The 17,668-nt window shown below is 32.7% G+C and overlaps 3 protein-coding genes and 1 long non-coding RNA gene across 4 annotated transcripts; 1 reads left to right on the forward strand and 3 right to left on the reverse strand.

Moving 5' to 3' along the window:
* Window positions 1–1,579: 1,579 nt before the first annotated feature.
* Window positions 1,580–3,409, reverse strand: LOC148312798 (uncharacterized). The gene is made up of 2 exons (XM_088273377.1): window positions 3,224–3,409; window positions 1,580–1,834 (listed from the first exon to the last, which is right to left on the reverse strand). The coding sequence occupies exons 1-2, from the start codon at window positions 3,335–3,337 to the stop codon at window positions 1,712–1,714; spliced, it is 237 nt and encodes a 78-aa protein (XP_088129503.1). The 5' UTR covers window positions 3,338–3,409; the 3' UTR covers window positions 1,580–1,711.
* Window positions 3,410–4,725: 1,316 nt separating this feature from the next.
* On the reverse strand, window positions 4,726–9,873 carry Eno (alpha-enolase). The gene is made up of 8 exons (XM_088273119.1): window positions 9,824–9,873; window positions 9,177–9,270; window positions 8,054–8,248; window positions 7,550–7,802; window positions 6,827–7,023; window positions 6,061–6,309; window positions 5,435–5,586; window positions 4,726–5,105 (listed from the first exon to the last, which is right to left on the reverse strand). Exons 2-8 carry the CDS (start codon window positions 9,246–9,248, stop codon window positions 4,922–4,924), a joined length of 1,302 nt encoding a protein of 433 aa, XP_088129245.1. The 5' UTR covers window positions 9,249–9,270; window positions 9,824–9,873; the 3' UTR covers window positions 4,726–4,921.
* A 137-nt stretch (window positions 9,874–10,010) lies between these two features.
* LOC148312800 (uncharacterized) lies at window positions 10,011–13,335 on the forward strand. Its single transcript, XM_088273129.1, has 3 exons — window positions 10,011–10,332; window positions 11,280–11,459; window positions 12,434–13,335. The coding sequence occupies exons 1-3, from the start codon at window positions 10,216–10,218 to the stop codon at window positions 12,830–12,832; spliced, it is 696 nt and encodes a 231-aa protein (XP_088129255.1). The 5' UTR covers window positions 10,011–10,215; the 3' UTR covers window positions 12,833–13,335.
* Window positions 13,336–13,407: 72 nt separating this feature from the next.
* LOC148312801 (uncharacterized) lies at window positions 13,408–16,247 on the reverse strand. The gene is made up of 4 exons (XR_015838784.1): window positions 16,080–16,247; window positions 15,160–15,321; window positions 14,477–14,671; window positions 13,408–13,787 (listed from the first exon to the last, which is right to left on the reverse strand). It is a non-coding gene; the product is annotated as an uncharacterized LOC148312801 (long non-coding RNA).
* Between the last annotated feature and the right edge of the window lie 1,421 nt (window positions 16,248–17,668).

Raw genomic sequence — 17,668 nt, forward strand, 5'->3', positions numbered from 1 at the left:
AGGCCTACACCAGGCCTGGCCAACCCAAATTACACCCAGGGCTGCAATGATGACCTAAAATTTTCCCAAGGGCCGCATACAGACATTACAAAAAAAAATAAAAACAAATTTCAAACTTATTGATTTTTTGTAGTTTTTATAAATAATTTGAATGCAGATGTAATCAGAAAGTTCAATCAAGGTAGTTGTGAAGAAAAAAAATATTACTAGGACCAGATGTGAGATGAGAATACATTGAACTGACAAAAAATATATTTGTATAGTATGTAATAAACATTTTGAAAATTTTTAATGATCAAAATTATTAATTAGGACACATAAATCAAACAATACTAACAATTTTATTTTACACAAAACCAATTGATCAATGACCACTCAGTGCGAAATTTGAGTTTCTTTTCACTTACTTAATTTTTCTAATCTATTTCAATAGTTGAAGTTGCACACCTAAACTGGTTTTCTAGATTGTCTTAAATTGACGATGCTGAAAGCGTGCGAACGGATATTGTTCACTGTTTTTATAACAACATGCATGACTTATAAATTTTGTTGATGTATCACAAATATATCACTGGTTTAAAAATATATTCTTCATACATGACCGCGGGCCACGGGTTGGCCACCTTTGACCTACACCAAGCAGAAGACACTTACATGATACAAGTTATTTTTATAAACCTTCTTCTTCTTCTTTTTGTAGATCCTAGGGATCTGTTTGTGCCTCCGCATGTCGCTCTTGGGATGTTGACTCCCAGCTATCTTTCCATCTTTTCGGAGGTCTGCCTGGGGGTCTGTGTCCTTCAGGGTTACCTTGAAGGGCGATAAAGGTGGAAGTCTGTCTTCTGACATTCTGTTTATATTTTTATAATCCTAATTATGGATTATTATCCCAATTATTTTACCGTGGGAACTCCTCTCTAAAAGACACAGTTTTATTCCTACAACTCGGTGGGTAAGCAGAAGCTTTGTTGTTTTTGTTTATACTGACTACAGACAAACAAAATAAGTTACAGAATATATAAATCAGAAAAGTAAAAAATTTCAAAATTATGTAAATGCTTCATTCATCAAATATGATTAATTACTCTATGAGGTTAGCTACAAGTGTGTGCAAAATATTCTGATTGCATTGGATTTATATGACCAGGTCTGGCAAACTTTACGCGCATAAATTTAGTGTTCGATTGTTTAAGCTTTATGGTTTTAGAATAAAAAAAATATATTTTGACAAAACATTTTTATTTACAAATAATAACTACAATAAGTTACAAATAATGAAAAATATAATAAAGACAACATAGTCACCGAAACATTTGTTATTTTTATGATTCAAATAAAAAAATATTACATTTTTGATGAATTGAAAAAATATGTACACATTGTGACCAAAAGATACATATTTACATACATTTTATGAGAAATATTAATAAATGTAATTTCCTGTTTTGAAAAACTTTTATAGTTTTCATAACATTTTTTTATAGTTTTTTTTTTACAATGTTTTGATTATTTACTATCGCTGAGATTTATGAAGGAAATACATGCTGTACATCATAAGCATTTGGGCAATTTTAGAGTACATCACTATGTTTATAACTTTGTATATCGCAAATCATATGTAGAAGTAAAGCATAAAATATATGTTACCTAAATTTGAAATAAATTTTGACGTGAAAAATAAAAATTATTGTGACGGTTGGAATTTATTTATTTATGGAGCTCCACCCATATTAATGATTTCACATTCATCATCACTGATAAGGCGCCTCCTGTACCGCCGGGGAAGCTGCCAATCTTCAATAACCGCCGATGATGTCACCTTATTGGATTTTGCCTGCAAAGAGAATGCAAGTACATATAACAACTGAATTATCAAAAAGGATTTTTATATATATATATATATATATATATATATATATGTGTGTGTGTGTGTGTGTGTGTGTGTATTACCCGAGTTATCAATAAAATAAAATTTTTAAATACATTTACCCTTGTGGAAAAAATTCTGGACACTTACTATTTTCCTCTAAATTATTGATTGCTGTGATCCTATTGAATATTAATTATAATTTTAAAATATAAATGTATGGTATACTTCATTACAAAATTCAATTCAATTTCAATTCAAACCCTTATCCGCACCACAATGGTGCATAGGGCACTGCATTATACAAAGACAGTGTTATCTTGATCGTTAACACACGAAGGAAAGGTGATCAGCCCTCCGCTTCAGGTGCCAGTCCAGGGTAATATTGAATTAATATTAGAGTGAAAAAATCACTTATATTCATTTGACCCCCCCTGGGAATCGAACCCGGGACCTCCAGAACGATAGCCGAGCGTGCTGACCATTACACTACGGAGGCAGACATTAAAAAATTAAATATAATAAAAAATAACAGAATTTTGATAATTTTTTATTTGTCAATATTGATAAATCATAGGGAGTGCGCCTATATTACATATTCCATCTAAGAATATTTCCTTTCTGTTAAAAACTTATGTTTAAAGCAGATAGGAAGCCTTTTTGAGTGATTTTTCTAAAATGTTTCTGAAAAAATTGCGTCTAATGTAATTTTGATTATTATAATAGATTATACTTTAATTTTCTATAAAATAAATTTTATTTAGAGGATAAATTACATTCGAAATAAAATTACTTGGAATTACAACAAACAGATTTGAAAAAGTATCCAGAAGAGATTCCAGTACTTCATTTTCTTCGGCTAGTACTTAATAAATAAAATATTATAAGAGCATTAAATTAATTAGAATAGAAGGAAAAGCAAAAATCTGTTTTCAAAAATTGAAAGCGTAACTTTTTGTAAATTAAATGTTTATAAGAGATAAATATTAATTACCATAAGATCTTTAGGTGGTAGGGTGCGTTAAGTTTAAGTTACAAATTATGTGAATATGTAAGACTATGAACAGGGACGACGTCATTAGAAACAAACAAAGCAATCTCCAATAAATATATACAAAGCTACAGCAGTTGAAAATCTTATTAATGAAATGACTAGATTGAATAAGAATAATAAATATTATAATCTTCCTTCAATCCTCTTCTGTATGTACAAGTTTTCATATTTGATGTCAAAGAGTGACCTACATCCCAAAATAAGTATCTTGGACATCGCTGTGTTGGTTTACAATACCCTACTATGCATGGAACTAAATAAATGAATATTTAAAAAAAGGTTTATAAAAATTATAAGGTTACCTGTGTTCCTGATGCAACTGGGGCAACTCCGTGGGCTGCTTGTGGTATTCCACCTTGACGAAACTTGATCAAGGGGACACGAGTTGACAATTGTCTCACCGATTGTGAAAACATATTAATTTAATTTGTATTAAGCTAAATTAACAAGTATAACAAGTCGAACGAAAATTTTGACAGATGTTTTGTAACAGCTGCGTCAGAGACAAGTACCATAAAATATTAGAAAAAACATCAAAATAAATTTGATTTGCTAAAATAATCTTTATATTTAGTTAGCTCAAAGATTATTTTGGAATCATATGTTTTCCAATTGAAGGTTCCTGCCCAAAGAGATTTGATCTAAGAGACGGAATAGGGTACCTATTTTTTAAAAAAAATCTAGATACATAGGTATCTATAATAATATCTAGATCAAACATTTTTGTCCGTGCCTAATAATATTAACGGTGAAAATTGAAAAGTCTCCTTATTTCAAATAAGTTTTATAAAAAACTAATAAAATGGAAGTAACCTTTTTCATACATTTATGTAAATTTTTGCATGGTCAATATTAAAAAAAAACTAACTAACTAACCATCACACCGCTTCCCGCAGGGGTAGGCAGAGAGAATAGAACGCCACACCACTCTGTCTTTGCAAACATTCATGCAAACCTCTTCCACATTCGTGCATCTCCTCATACATACCCGCCGATTGTTACGACTCCTAACCTGACCACTTTCAAGTATTTGGCATACCTGATCGTGCCATGTTTCTCTCGGTCTTCCTCTGCTCATTTTTCCACTTACTTTCGCCTCATAAATTTGTTTTACAGTTCTTTCCTCACTCATTTGTTCTACATGTCCAAACCATCTCAACACACCTTTCTTTATTTTATATTCAATATTAAACTTATATTTTTGAATTAGGCATGGGTCATTTGTGAATAACAGATCTGTTCATATACATTGATTGAGTGACCAAATCACAATTTCATTTGAATGTCTTTCACAAGCACTGATCCATATACCGTCTTACAGATTTACGGATATTATAAGCTCATTGATTCAGATTTTGTGGAGTTAGGAGATTAAAAATAAGTCAATCGATTTTTTTTTAAAGAAAAAACAAGGTTTCGCTATAAAAAAAACCCTCAACGAATTTTTTTCTGTTTGGCCATTATCGTCAATACGGTTTGCAATGAAAATTCTATATATATATACTAAAAATAATTGGGAAAAAGGATAAGAAAAACAAAACACAATTCATTCAACATTTATTTATAATTTCATTCAAAGGTGCGCACAATTTAAATGTCCAACAATTATTACACTCTATTCAATAGACTGAACAAAAGTTATCAATAGTATGGATAATTTATTAAAAATAAATATTAATACATGGGGTAGCCTAAAATAGAACCACATACTCCTATATCACAAAACTATAGCAAAAATCATGGAAAAAATGACCAGACCAGTAGTATTACAAACCATGAAACACCTACAGAGTAGTACATAGTGTATTTTAGAGACTACACCATCAAAAACGTCTTTATTTTTTTTGTAACAGGTAAAACATACATACTAAGTAGCTAATGAGATGTACGCTAATGATGCTATGTATATTATAATATAATACAACGCACAGAATGAAAGATTACTGATAGTGTATAAGTTTAGGCTTATAAATGCAATAGCGACGAGGGAAAGATTTGATTTAAATTGGGTGGCGGAAGTTCTTTCCGGCGTATTTAGCGGCAGCACCAAGTTCCTCCTCAATGCGGAGAATCTGGTTGTATTTGGCGAGGCGCTCCGAGCGACACGGGGCCCCGGTCTTGATCTGCCCGGTCGAGAGGCCGACGACCAAGTCAGCGATGAACGAATCCTCTGTCTCCCCAGACCTGGACAAGTTGCAATAGTCAAAAAATGTTATACCAATTTACAGTGAAAAATTGGTCAGCACGAAACTATATTCTGGTTCTGTTAGTAATATAAAACGTTAATTTATATATTTATTTAAAGGTTTTGATTCTTGACAAAACCATGACGTAATTCCACAGCAGATTTAGAGCCATAAACAATATATGGAGAACACCAAAGATAAAGATTGCCTTCAATCAAAATTCACATAATTTTCCATCAATGACAAATCATAAATGTAAATCGCCTCAATTGGCTCTGCTGTCTTATTGCTGTTCCCAGGGCACATAATATGTATGTAGTAACCAACCTGTGAGAAACCATGGTTCCCCAGCCATTGCTTTTGGCCAGGAGATGGGCCTTGATGGATTCGGTGACGGAGCCAATCTGGTTCACCTTCAGCAGCAGACAGTTGCACGCCTTCTTGTCAATACCGGTCTGAATACGCTTGGGGTTAGTCACCTAAGGAAAACGACTTGGAATTAATATTTTATCAGATTGTCGAGTTAAATTGTATTTCGTTTGGCAATCAATAAGATAGTAATTTATAGTCCACCAAACGTATTTTTCACATTAGCACTGAAAAAAAAAGCATAAACCTCAAAAAAACATTTCATATATTGTCTATGGTTTATTTACTTTACTATCAAAAAGAAAGGTCAACACATACAAAGATATATCATAAAAAAATATTTTTTAATACTAACTATTCTTTTGCTAATAATATGATCGTTAAAATAACAGTTGACATCGGTGACATTCAGATAGTGTGCTTGTTGTGAAGCAAGTACGTAAATATTAAAAATGAATTGTTTAATATGTTTCAAGAATTGGGCTTTAAGTAAATAGCATTGAAAACCATCCTAGTTGAAGCTCGCAGCTAAACAGAAGCGCTTTTTTCAAGTATCAATTTAAAAAGTTGTGAAGTCTACTCACGGTAAGATCATCACCAACGATCTGGATGTCAGTTTTGGAGGTGATGTTGGTCCACGCGTCCCAGTGATCCTGGTCGAAGGGATCCTCAATAGAGACCATGGGGAACTCCTTAATGAATTCCATGTACAGCTCTTGCAGCTTGTCGGGACTCAGCCAGTCAGCCTTGTTGGAGTTGGGGTTCTTGAAGTCCAGATCGTACATCCCGTCCTTGAAGAACTCAGAAGCGGCTACGTCCATACCGATCTCAATCTACGAGGAAAGTAACATTGATTGAATTAAAACATGACTTTAACAATCATATGTTGCCATTTTAATTTTTTTATACTATAGTCAATAATGGTTTAAAGTATTTTTCACAGATTTGTGTAAATTTCTGCATAGTTACAATAACTATTGTATAAAAAATACCAAATGTGTCACCCCCACAAATTCTACAAATAATTGTGTATGTATAGCAGAAAAATCCAGGGAAATAATTGTGATTATCTTACATATTGAGATGGCCAGATTTTACTATAGACTGTTAAATATGTACTATGTTTGGATATTGTTGTTCATTACCAATACTGTATTATTATCTGGTAATACTAGGAATAAAGAGTAAGTAAAAATAAATAGATTAAAGTTTGTTGTAATTTCTTCCTCCATGACAAAATCTGCAAAAGAGAGCAAACCTAATAAAATTACATACAAATAGTAAGGTTCCAATGCGTACTGATTTAACCAATCATAAGATTTTGATCTGTTGCAATGAGAAATACTTTACCTTGCCGGTGTACCCAGCCTTGGCGATGGCATCAGTGATGAGGAAGAGGGCATCCTTGTTGTTCAGGATGTTGGGAGCGAAGCCACCCTCATCTCCCACGGCGGTGGCGTCCAGACCAAACTTGGTGTGAATGACTTTCTTCAGGTGATGGTACACTTCAGAGCCCATCTTCATGGCCTCCTTGAAGGAGGTGGCTCCTAGATAGACAAAATGCCATTTTTAAGTAATGATGTAACGAAAACTAAATAACTAGACTTTGAACTTGGCGGAATATAAAATACATGGTAGGTCATCAGCAAAACTAATGCACATATCGGCTGTACAAACTAGAATCAAACCAAAGTGGAATCTACTTAGTCCAGAAATGCAAACAAAAACATACTACAAAAAAAATGTCCCTTACTGTGTTTTGAGTTTGGACAGCCGATATGGTTTTATATGTATGTATTAGTTTAAATCTTTTGGCGAGATAATAATTCTCAACGAATGAACTATCCGCTAATCACCTATGGTCAAACAAGCCATCTGCATGTTTTCTGTAATTTAGTATCATGTTCAGAGCTTTTCTAAGGAAGAGATCAAGCAACTGATAAAATTCGGAGACCATCACAATAGGAGAATATTGTGATGATTCGTATTGGTGTTTGACTTGTATCGAGACCATTTCAATTAATCTTACCGTAGACTCTTCGAGAAAAAAGTTAAAGATAAGTGTTGGCTTACCGGTTGGGAGGATCATGAACTCCTGCATGGCGAGCTTGTTGCCAGCGTGGGAACCCCCGTTGATGACATTGAAAGCGGGCGTGGGCAAGATGATGTTGTTGTTGCCAGCCAGGTCGGCGATGTGCTTGTACAGCGGTACTCCCTTCTTGGCAGCACCGGCTTTGCACACTGCCAGAGACACTCCGAGGATGGCGTTGGCTCCAAATTTGGACTTGTTCTCAGTTCCATCCAGGTTGATCATGAACTGGTCAATCTGAAAAGAAACTCAATAACTTCAATATTTGGCTTTAAGGGCCATAATTGTACATCCATCAAAATTTATTTACTAAAAAAGACAGAAAACGTCAAAAAGACAGAAGATAAAAACTATCTTAGGTTGAAAATATGAGTGACTGGACCAGGATTGCAGGAATTGATCTAGATACTGAGTGACAGAGAGACTTTCACCATAGTGATGGCCAATTCCAGACTGGACAGCGTGTATAAATATGAAGGTAAGATTACCTCAGTCTGCTGAGTGACCTCAAAGCCCTGCTTGAGCAGTTCAGGCCCGAGGGTGGCGTTGACATGGCCAATGGCCTGGAGGACTCCCTTGCCGTGGTAGTTGGCCTTGTCATTGTCCCTCAGTTCGAGGGCCTCATGCACGCCGGTGGACGCTCCGGAGGGTACGGCAGCACGGAAGAGTCCCAACTCGGTCACCTACCCGACAACACACACACCTTATTATTTCTCAATTGAAAGTTAAATTCATGATAGCTGTTTGCTAAAATTCGATCGGAGGGCAATATATTTTTTAATTTTTATCCAAAACTGACTATATATCATATAGATGACTTATACTATTTTTTTACAATATTTAATACTTATCAATGAATATTTGTATTATTAATTAATCGAATATAATATTATTAAGAAATCGTGTTTGGTATCTTATAAGAATCCAATAAGTTTACATTGAATTCTGCTATTCCCATATATTTTTGTGGGTATTAAATACCTTGAAATTTATTTTCCTTAGCTAAGCAAAATAAACTGTTATGTCAATAAATAAAATCTATTTTATATTTTATGTGGAGCCCGATGCACCATCGATGCAGAAAGAGATTAAAGAAGAAAAAAACACTTATCACTAATGTACATGTAATGTACTGTGAATATCATTAGTAAATAATTATTTTGTATCATGCTGTAGCTGATATTCTAATTTTAAAATCATTTATTTTTATAAGGTCACCTAAAGGTCAGAATACCACCACACATTTTACAATTTCCTATCAAAACAATGCAAAAATATATATTAAGATATAAATTTTCAACACATATTTTAGGGAGGATAAAACAAATTATTCATTTTACATGTCAATACTAGAGAGGCAAGAGTGTAAGCTATACTTTGGTAATTTAAATACAAGGTACAAAAATTGTATGTGCAATTGGCAATAGTAAAAATTGTCTAATTTACTTTCTGCAAAAATATTACTAATAATATTAATAATATAATAATAATTTTATGAACCCCCTTCCTCCCTCATATCCAGTGTCCTGTTTATAAATTGAAAGAATATGATCTCCATATAGTACATGGATTCATGCATGCAGTATGTACATTTTAAAAAGATGAACTTACCAGATCAACTTCAACGGTAGGATTACCGCGGGAGTCATAAATTTGACGGGCTACGATACTCTTGATTGGCATCTTGAATATATTACTTAGTAATCTGAAAATGAATAGCGAAACACTATTAATAAAGAGGTTAGTGATATTATACAAATGTATGAATTCAATTTCATCATAATCCTTCTGATTGCTAATATGGCACAGGGAAACGAGTAAAACTTTTCTATTATTTGAAATAATTGACAAATTTAATGGCAAAGTATTGAAAATATCAAAAATAATAAAATACTGTAAAAAGTTTCACAAAAAATTGTTTTAATGTTTTATTTTATTCAGCAATTACTTATCAATAGAATAAAAAAGGTGTGTGAAGAACAAGTACTTATACAGTATTTTCTTTTTGTTGCATTAAATTTACGTCAACCATAAGTTCATTTTACATTAAGACTATTTAACAATAGGTACCTATTAAAACTCATTCAGTTGTTAAATAAATAAACTAGTGAAGGCGAAAGTAAGTATATAATGTGTATTTCGATTCAGCCGGTAAGCTTTCAGAATGTCAAAATGTTCATGAATCAATTCGGAGTAAATTAATTATGGAAAATGTTATATAAAAGTGGTGAAAAAATGGTGAAAAGAAGAACACTTACGACCAAAATGTTAAATAACCGGCTGCCGTGCACTCCACAAAACCAAGTACAGAGGAGTAGAGGACGAGTGATTTGACCTTCTCAAGGTGACATTAAAATGATTGCCATACAAAAAGTTCTTACTTTATAATAATATCTATTGTCTATGTTTTAAAATGACACAATTTTATAAATTGTCTATACGGTTATATGACAGCAAAATCAAGCGAAGTATCGATGTCGCCTCGCTAAGACGATACGAATATCGCGTTATAAAGCAGTTTTGTAATTAATTTAGAGGTTTTCGTAAGTTTTATAAATTGTGGAAATTTATTTAACTGTTTTCATTAAGTTATTCTATAAACCGCTTTTCATTAATAACCTGAAACATTGCTCAAAGCAAAAACATTAACATGGATGAGAAAAAGAATAAAGGTAAATCGCGTATAGATCCTGATGAAAAGCCTAGAGTAGTAAAAGGGCCAGCAGACTTGCAACGATTGCGGCTGGAAAAATTGATGAAAAACCCAGTAAGTTGACATGTACAATTAAATAAGATTAGGTGCTTGAATTAGTTTTCCACTTTTCTGGTCTAAATATTATTGCTCAACTACAATCTGAATTTACCTGGAACCTGAATGAAAAATGCCATTAATTTAATAATTTATTTGACTGAATAATAACTCTTGGACCCTACCACATGCGGGCAAAAAAAGAGCCTTTGTGGATTTGCCCACACCTGTATGGGAACAAAATAATGGGCTTCTGCGGATTTGCCCGTACCAGGTACGGGCACCCCAGCGAAGAAAGCTCAAACTGATTTTACCATATTATTTTATAAAGTAATTGGAAGATAAGAAGCTCAAAGCGGGTAATACTGTAGGGTACAGCAGCTGATAGAGAAATACCACAGTGAAACATTCAGTACCAAAGGGGGTCGTCCTTCGACGGAACCGAGTCCCCTAAGGCTAACTGGTCGGCACTTCTCCGAAAATATTCCGCTTTCTGCCGAAATTGTGATGTTGGTCTTTGTGCAGGCCCACGGTTTAGGGATTACGACGCAAAAAAGGACTAATAGAGATTTTATTTAAAATTAAAAAATATGAGCAAATAATCCATTATAAATAAAATATTTGATACGAAAAACGAAATACTAGATGGAAAACCTTTGTGTATCTAAATCAGTTTTAAAAGTTGTTAAAAATTCTGTTAATTTAAATATACAATAAAAAGAGAGAAAAAATTCATAAAATCTGGAAAACATCGGTACTTAATGCCTCGCAAAAATGCATTATTATTTTAATATCAGAAATTTTTAAAAACCTGCCATTTCCCCCATCCTCTTGATAAGTTTGTTATCGGAGGATGGTGTAATTCTATATTTTTAATATTGACACAGTTCATTTTAGTTTAACACGATCCCTCTAAAGACGATTTTCCATTACATACAATACTTAATTTATTTTTCATGTTTTAGGAAAAGCCTATTATAATTCCTGAGCGTCCAAAAGGAAAGAATATGCCATCAGCTCCGGATTTCGTGAGGAACGTGATGGGATCAAGTGCTGGAGCAGGATCTGGAGAATTCCATGTTTACAGACATTTACGTAGAAAAGAATATTCTAGGCAAAAGTTCATACAGGAAAAAGGGGAAAAGGTAAATAAATAAGTTTCAATTCTTTTTCTCTGGGTGCCTTATTCCACCGGCAGTTAGCTTTCATCAGGGGTTTGTAGAATCTGGAGATGGGGGGAAACAGGGATATGTCACTCTTCCCACCCAAGCTTTTAGCTTCTGTTGTCAACGGGTCCGTCTTCTAGTGACATAATTGGACAGCTACTATCGAATAAGTCAGCAAGTTAAGTAAAATTACCGAATTAGGTAGATGAATTTGTGTTTTGAGATGTATGCTTTTATATGGGAGGTTGTTTGTGGGGAAATGTTTAAAAGGTTAAGTAAAAAAAAAAGTGAAATTTAACTGCTGTACGCCTAAGTGTTCAACTGGTATCTTGGTTTTAATTCCCGCCAATATGGTATTATCAAGTTTAAATGTTTTACTATCAAATAAATTGATTTAAAAAAAACCCTTAACATAATCGTTACTATGCTTGTTTAAATCCATAAAGAAATCTTAAATGTAATATATCACCCTTAAAAGATAAGTACAGTGTTTGAGTACTATCAAATAAAATGAATTGTTGATAAAAAGAATCTTTAAAATCCTTATGTAGTACTTTTATGTAATTTATAAATAATTGATGCAATGTATTAATTATTATATATTTTATTATAATTCTTCTTCTATCTTCTTAACCCTTATCGACAACCAATGGTGTATAGGGCACTGCGTCATATTGATGCAGTGTTATCTTAATCGTTACTTACATGAAGACACGTTAGCTAAACACACTAGCCATTACACCACGGGAGTGGAATTAAAAATTTTACTTATTGATTAATAGTGGTGATATAAAAATTAGTTTTCATCCGTGGAAGGAAAAAGTTTAGTTTAGTTTTGCCTTCCTATTATCCATACGTATTTTTAAGAGTTAGTTTTATCCTATGTTACGTAAGTATGTATAATAAAAATTATTATAATAAATAAATTAACTAAAAATGTTAATCTTTTTTAGGAAATACTGGATGATAATTATCATCAAAAATTAGAAGATAATAAAAAATTGGCAGAAGAAAGAACAGCTAAAAAGAGGGCCAAGAGATTGAAGAAGAAGCAAATAGCTAGAGATAAAGCCAAAAAGGCCAAATTAAATCAACCAAAGAGTGACGATGATAAAACCAGTGAACAAGATAGCAGTGGTGATGATGACGGTGATAAAAATGGTAGTACTAATGCAGGAGCCAATGTTGCATACAATAAAAATGTCGGAAAAGATACAAGTGATGACAAAAATGCGGATGAAGTTGATGGCAGCCAAAACGATGACAATAAGCAGAAAATAATGCAAGACGGTGACCATAAAGATGAAGAGAATGTAGAAAATCAAGAAGGCAGTAATGCTTCAATAAAGTGAGCAGATAATTAACGGTACTAGAAGCCAAAATAGCATTCTTCAGACGAATAATTTTTTCTAATTTATACTAGGAAATATAATGGACATAATTTGAAATCTAAATAACATAGATACTGAGAGAAGAATAAGCGCAGGGAATATAATAAATGGTGCTCTGAATAGCGACTGGAAATAAAAATATGTTCATGGAAGGCAGACTGGCAGAGCAGGGTGCTAGTGCCAACACTTGACAAGACTTGGTATAACTAAATCAATCAGAACCTAAAATTTAGTTAAAAGTCTACATAACCAACCGGTGGGCAATATGACTTCATGTATGGATGAGCTAGGAGCGCATAGTTGTAGGAGTGAACGGCTTAATGGTAGTAGTGTTAATAGTATTTAAGTAGTACAAACCAATTTTTAGCAAAGCGAAATGTTGCCTGAATATTTTGCCAATCTTACTGTATAGTGACTTTGATTTACATAAAATGTTAATAAAGTACCCTGTTGAACATTAAAAATATATTTTTATTTTTGAAAATACACATACAACTTGTAAATATTTGAATGAATTCTTTAAATAACATCACACATGTTGCATTAGTTAACATTTAATCAACAAGTTTGGTTAATAATATCTGCAATAAAATTATTTTTGTCATTGCATCCATAATTTACATTATATTATTCAATAGTTTGTTTCCAGAGCAACTGAAAGGTTATTACTTATAATACTTCAGAGACTAGACATGAGATAACTTGGGAATTATGCCCGTTTTGACAATCTTTCTTGAAATCTTCAGAACTGTTACCTTTTAATTCTTCGTAAAATGGTAGATATTGTTCTTCAATTTCATTATTTTGAGGAGAATCCGTTGGAACATTCGAATTCAACAGTATGATTGTAGATTCTTCACAATAATTTTTATCATACTCATCGCTGGAGTTTAAACTCAAGACTGATTTACTGAAACTGTAATAAAAACAGTATAAAATGATTACATATTTGTCTTTCATTTAAAGATGTGTTGAATAATAATAATAAATCATTCTTCTTCTTACTCTTATCTTCACTCAATGGTGCATAAGGCACTGCGTCGTATTGACGCGGTTTAATCTTGATCTGTGCTTGATCATTAATTACATGAAGGCAAGGTGATCACTCCTGCGCTTCAGGGACCAGTCCAGGATAATATTGAATAAATATTACAATGTAAAATCACTAATATTTATTTACATTTCCCTCCCCCTGGGAATCGAACCCGGGACCTCCAGCACGGTAGCTAAACACGCACATAAATAAAAAATACACACGCATTTTAAACCCAGATGCAGGGTTAGATTTTCTTTGAAAATGACAGCACATGTATTTTCTATTGTTTTGTTTAACCCACGGCCCGCAAGGCATATCAATGTGCTCAACAGGGCTTGACTTGACTGAATTTTAAACTACAAAAAATTATCAGAATCATTGTGATATTCTTTAGTCTAATCTGTTACTATTATCAATTTGCCTTCAACTTCTTAGTTTCCTCCTGAAAGTTATTTCCTTTTAGTTCCTTAAAATCCGACCGCCCCTACCGCTACTACTCCATGTCATGTTGAATTGTACAATTTATTTTTATTAGTAAGTTGTAAGCCAGTATAAATTTCATTGATTACCTGTTTACGAAATATTGTAATGAATCATCTTCGATATGATACTTGGGGTTAAGATTGTGACATGCAGGAAAATGATCCGTCGAGTTATATTTATCATTACTGTGGTAATCAGTTGTGAATCCAGATTCAGCTTTTTGTCGGCAATACGGGTTTGGATATGATAATACCATGGGCTGGTCAAACATTATACTGTCACTAAATAAAATAAAAACACACATACATTAAACTTTGGTACTAGGTCACCTTTCGATGGAGAACTCATCTCAAGGAACTTATAGATGCTAAGAATTAACAAGCTATAAATGATTTCAAGCTATAAACACTCTCCTTATTCTTCATTGTTATTTTTATGTAAAGCCACTTAAATACTCACAATGCGTGGTTTCGGAGGTACCATTCTTTCATCAGGTCAACTATAGAAACCTGTCGTAAAATATTTTAGTGGTATTACGCTAAATTAACAATGAATGAGAAAGGATAATTTCACAAATTTGAAAACATTTAAATGACTATTTTTTACCATTTTGCATAAAAAATACATCAATCTGCTCTTATACAATGTAGCAACTCTGCAAATTTGACTTTGTCTTTGTTTTCTTTCTTTAAGTACCTCATTAAATTAATTGGTTCTTGGTGGATTTGCATTAATCAGTTTTAAAAAAATATATAAGAAAATAGCATACTCAAATTCCGATAAACCATCATTAACTCCCGGGGGTAACAGATAGTCAGCTTTAGGCGAAGGAATATAAGTAAAACTGTTACTAGCTGTTGTACTCGATTGTACCGTAACTTCCATACTATGGAGAGTATTACATCCGAAACGCTTGCGAAAATACTCCCAACTGAAATAAACTACAATCAGTTAAAAATACATGTGGTATTAAAATTATTCCTCTCTGAAAGTTCCTGTCACACGGCCACGCATAAGCAATAACAGAATAATTATTATTGGTGATTCAAAGTGTTTATGGTCATTTTAAAACATTTAAAGTAGTTGACGGTTGTAGTCCTGTGATTAGGTGTCGGACTCTGAAACTCTTTGACATGTGAGCATCAATTTGATTCCTATTTTCAAATACAAACCACTTAAGCTTGCCTAAAAATAATATTGAATTGAAATATTTATGGATATCACTTGAAGACAATTTTTTTGAGTCGGATCATGGTCTAGTGATTAGTGTTAGGGACTCTAAGACAGAGTTTTTATATTCGACGCTAGTTTCCCACAACTTAACTCTTATTTTTAAACACAGGCTTACCCGAAAAAAGTTTTCAGTAAAAATCACACTTGCTAGAGAGTAGGAAATAAAGTCTATTTCACATAACCGAAATGTGATTTTTCATCCAAGGCATTGATTCCAAGCATGGTGTGGGACTTTATATCTGTTCGGTAAGTAAACATTATTTTTTTAAATTTAGTAACCTCAACTTCCGACCGGTTTCAAAATCCCAAAGTTGTTAAAAATAAGTCTCAGAAAATAAATTACACCATTCTAAGAGTTATAACTTCAATAATAGGCAGGTAAAAAAAATAAGCATTAAAAAGGTGGTTTCATTTGCACAATTAATGTTATTATTTAATATTATTCAAGTGACTTACCATTTATAGCCAAGTAAAACCATTGTGGCTGTAAGGAATATTGCATATCCAATCCACATAAATATGTACATAACATCCATTAATTGTGTTGAAACTTTCAACGAAAAAAAAAAACAGCAATTTGAAATACCATCCACATTACCATTGACGTTGTAAGAATATTGAAGATTATCAACTGTTTAGTTTATTGTTACATGTTGCAATTATCAGTGTACATGTAATAATATTGGATTCTACTAACTACATAAGCTTTCTACAGAGTGGCGCAAAATTAATTACCTTATCAGAAGATGTTATAATTTTTACAAATGGCGTCGTACATCAATCGTATTTCACATTTTTGAACTAAGCAGCTGCAGTATACAAAAATATTTTGAGTGGTGCAAAATTCATCATCCAATTAAGTTTTTGAATAACTTTTTTACTAAATAAAAAAAAAAAAGATTTTGAGTGATGGAAATCTTTATTTGCACTTTTACAATTTTTTTCTATTAAGTGGAAAATATGATGTTGATACAAATTTGCTCCCGTTTTATCAATCTGTTTGTGTGCTGCAGCTGTCTAGTTCACAAATGTCAAATATGATTGGCGTACGACGCCATTTGTAAAAATTATAACATATTCCAATAGGGTGTTTAATTTTGCGCCACCCTGTACTACTAGCTCATTTACTGAGTGACAATTTAGATATTTTTATTAAACTGATATTTTTGATTTAAGCGTGAATTTCAAGTTTTATTTTTATTTTTTTGTTCTTATTTTATGAAACCCTTATCCGCACCCCAATGGTGCATAGGGCACTGCTTCATATAAACACAGTGTTATCTTGATCGTTTACACATGAAGGAAAAGTGATCAGCCCTCCGCTTCAGGTACCAGTCCAGGGTAATATGTATTGAATAAATATTACAGTGAAAAAATCACTTATATTTATTTGACCCCCCCTGGGAATCAAACCCGGGATCTCCAGAATGTTAGCCGAGCATGCTGACCATTATACTACAGAGGCGGACAAATATTTTAACAATAATAAAAATCAGAAGAATTAAAAAAAGTGGAATGAAAATCAAATTTTATTTGGTAGTGATTTGAAGATACAAAAAAACATGTATCATGTATCATAAGCTCAATTTTCACCTAGAGAGTAAGCTAATTTTACATGAAATTAGCACATTTGACAAAGAAATAAAAAAAAAGTCTTTTATTTTATCTTTTACTTTTTATGGCTTTTTACTCTTCTAGAGTATTGTAGCCAGTGTCGAGTTATTGCCTTTAATTTTAAAATCAACTCATTTAGGAGCAAGTTAGCTATTTTATATGTGTGCAAGAACATGTATTTTTTATAATGTACAGTATGACATGTACCCAGTGGCGGTACTTCCCTAGAAGCCCAAAAGCCCGAAAACTCCAAATAAAAATGACTAAATCTAGACCAAATGATTAAAAATACATAATTAATGTGTGACTGTTTTTAAATTATCGTGCGCTTATATGTTTATTAAACACTACGCATGCCATTATATGGTGATGGTACTTATTGATAATGGTTGATATCTGAGGAAGATATTTTATTATAGTGAACATTTTCT

This window comes from Brachycentrus maculatus, unplaced genomic scaffold, assembly GCF_059751285.1.
Source record: "Brachycentrus maculatus isolate JH-2025_06_01 unplaced genomic scaffold, ASM5975128v1 h1tg000032l, whole genome shotgun sequence".
NCBI lineage: Eukaryota > Metazoa > Arthropoda > Insecta > Trichoptera > Brachycentridae > Brachycentrus > Brachycentrus maculatus.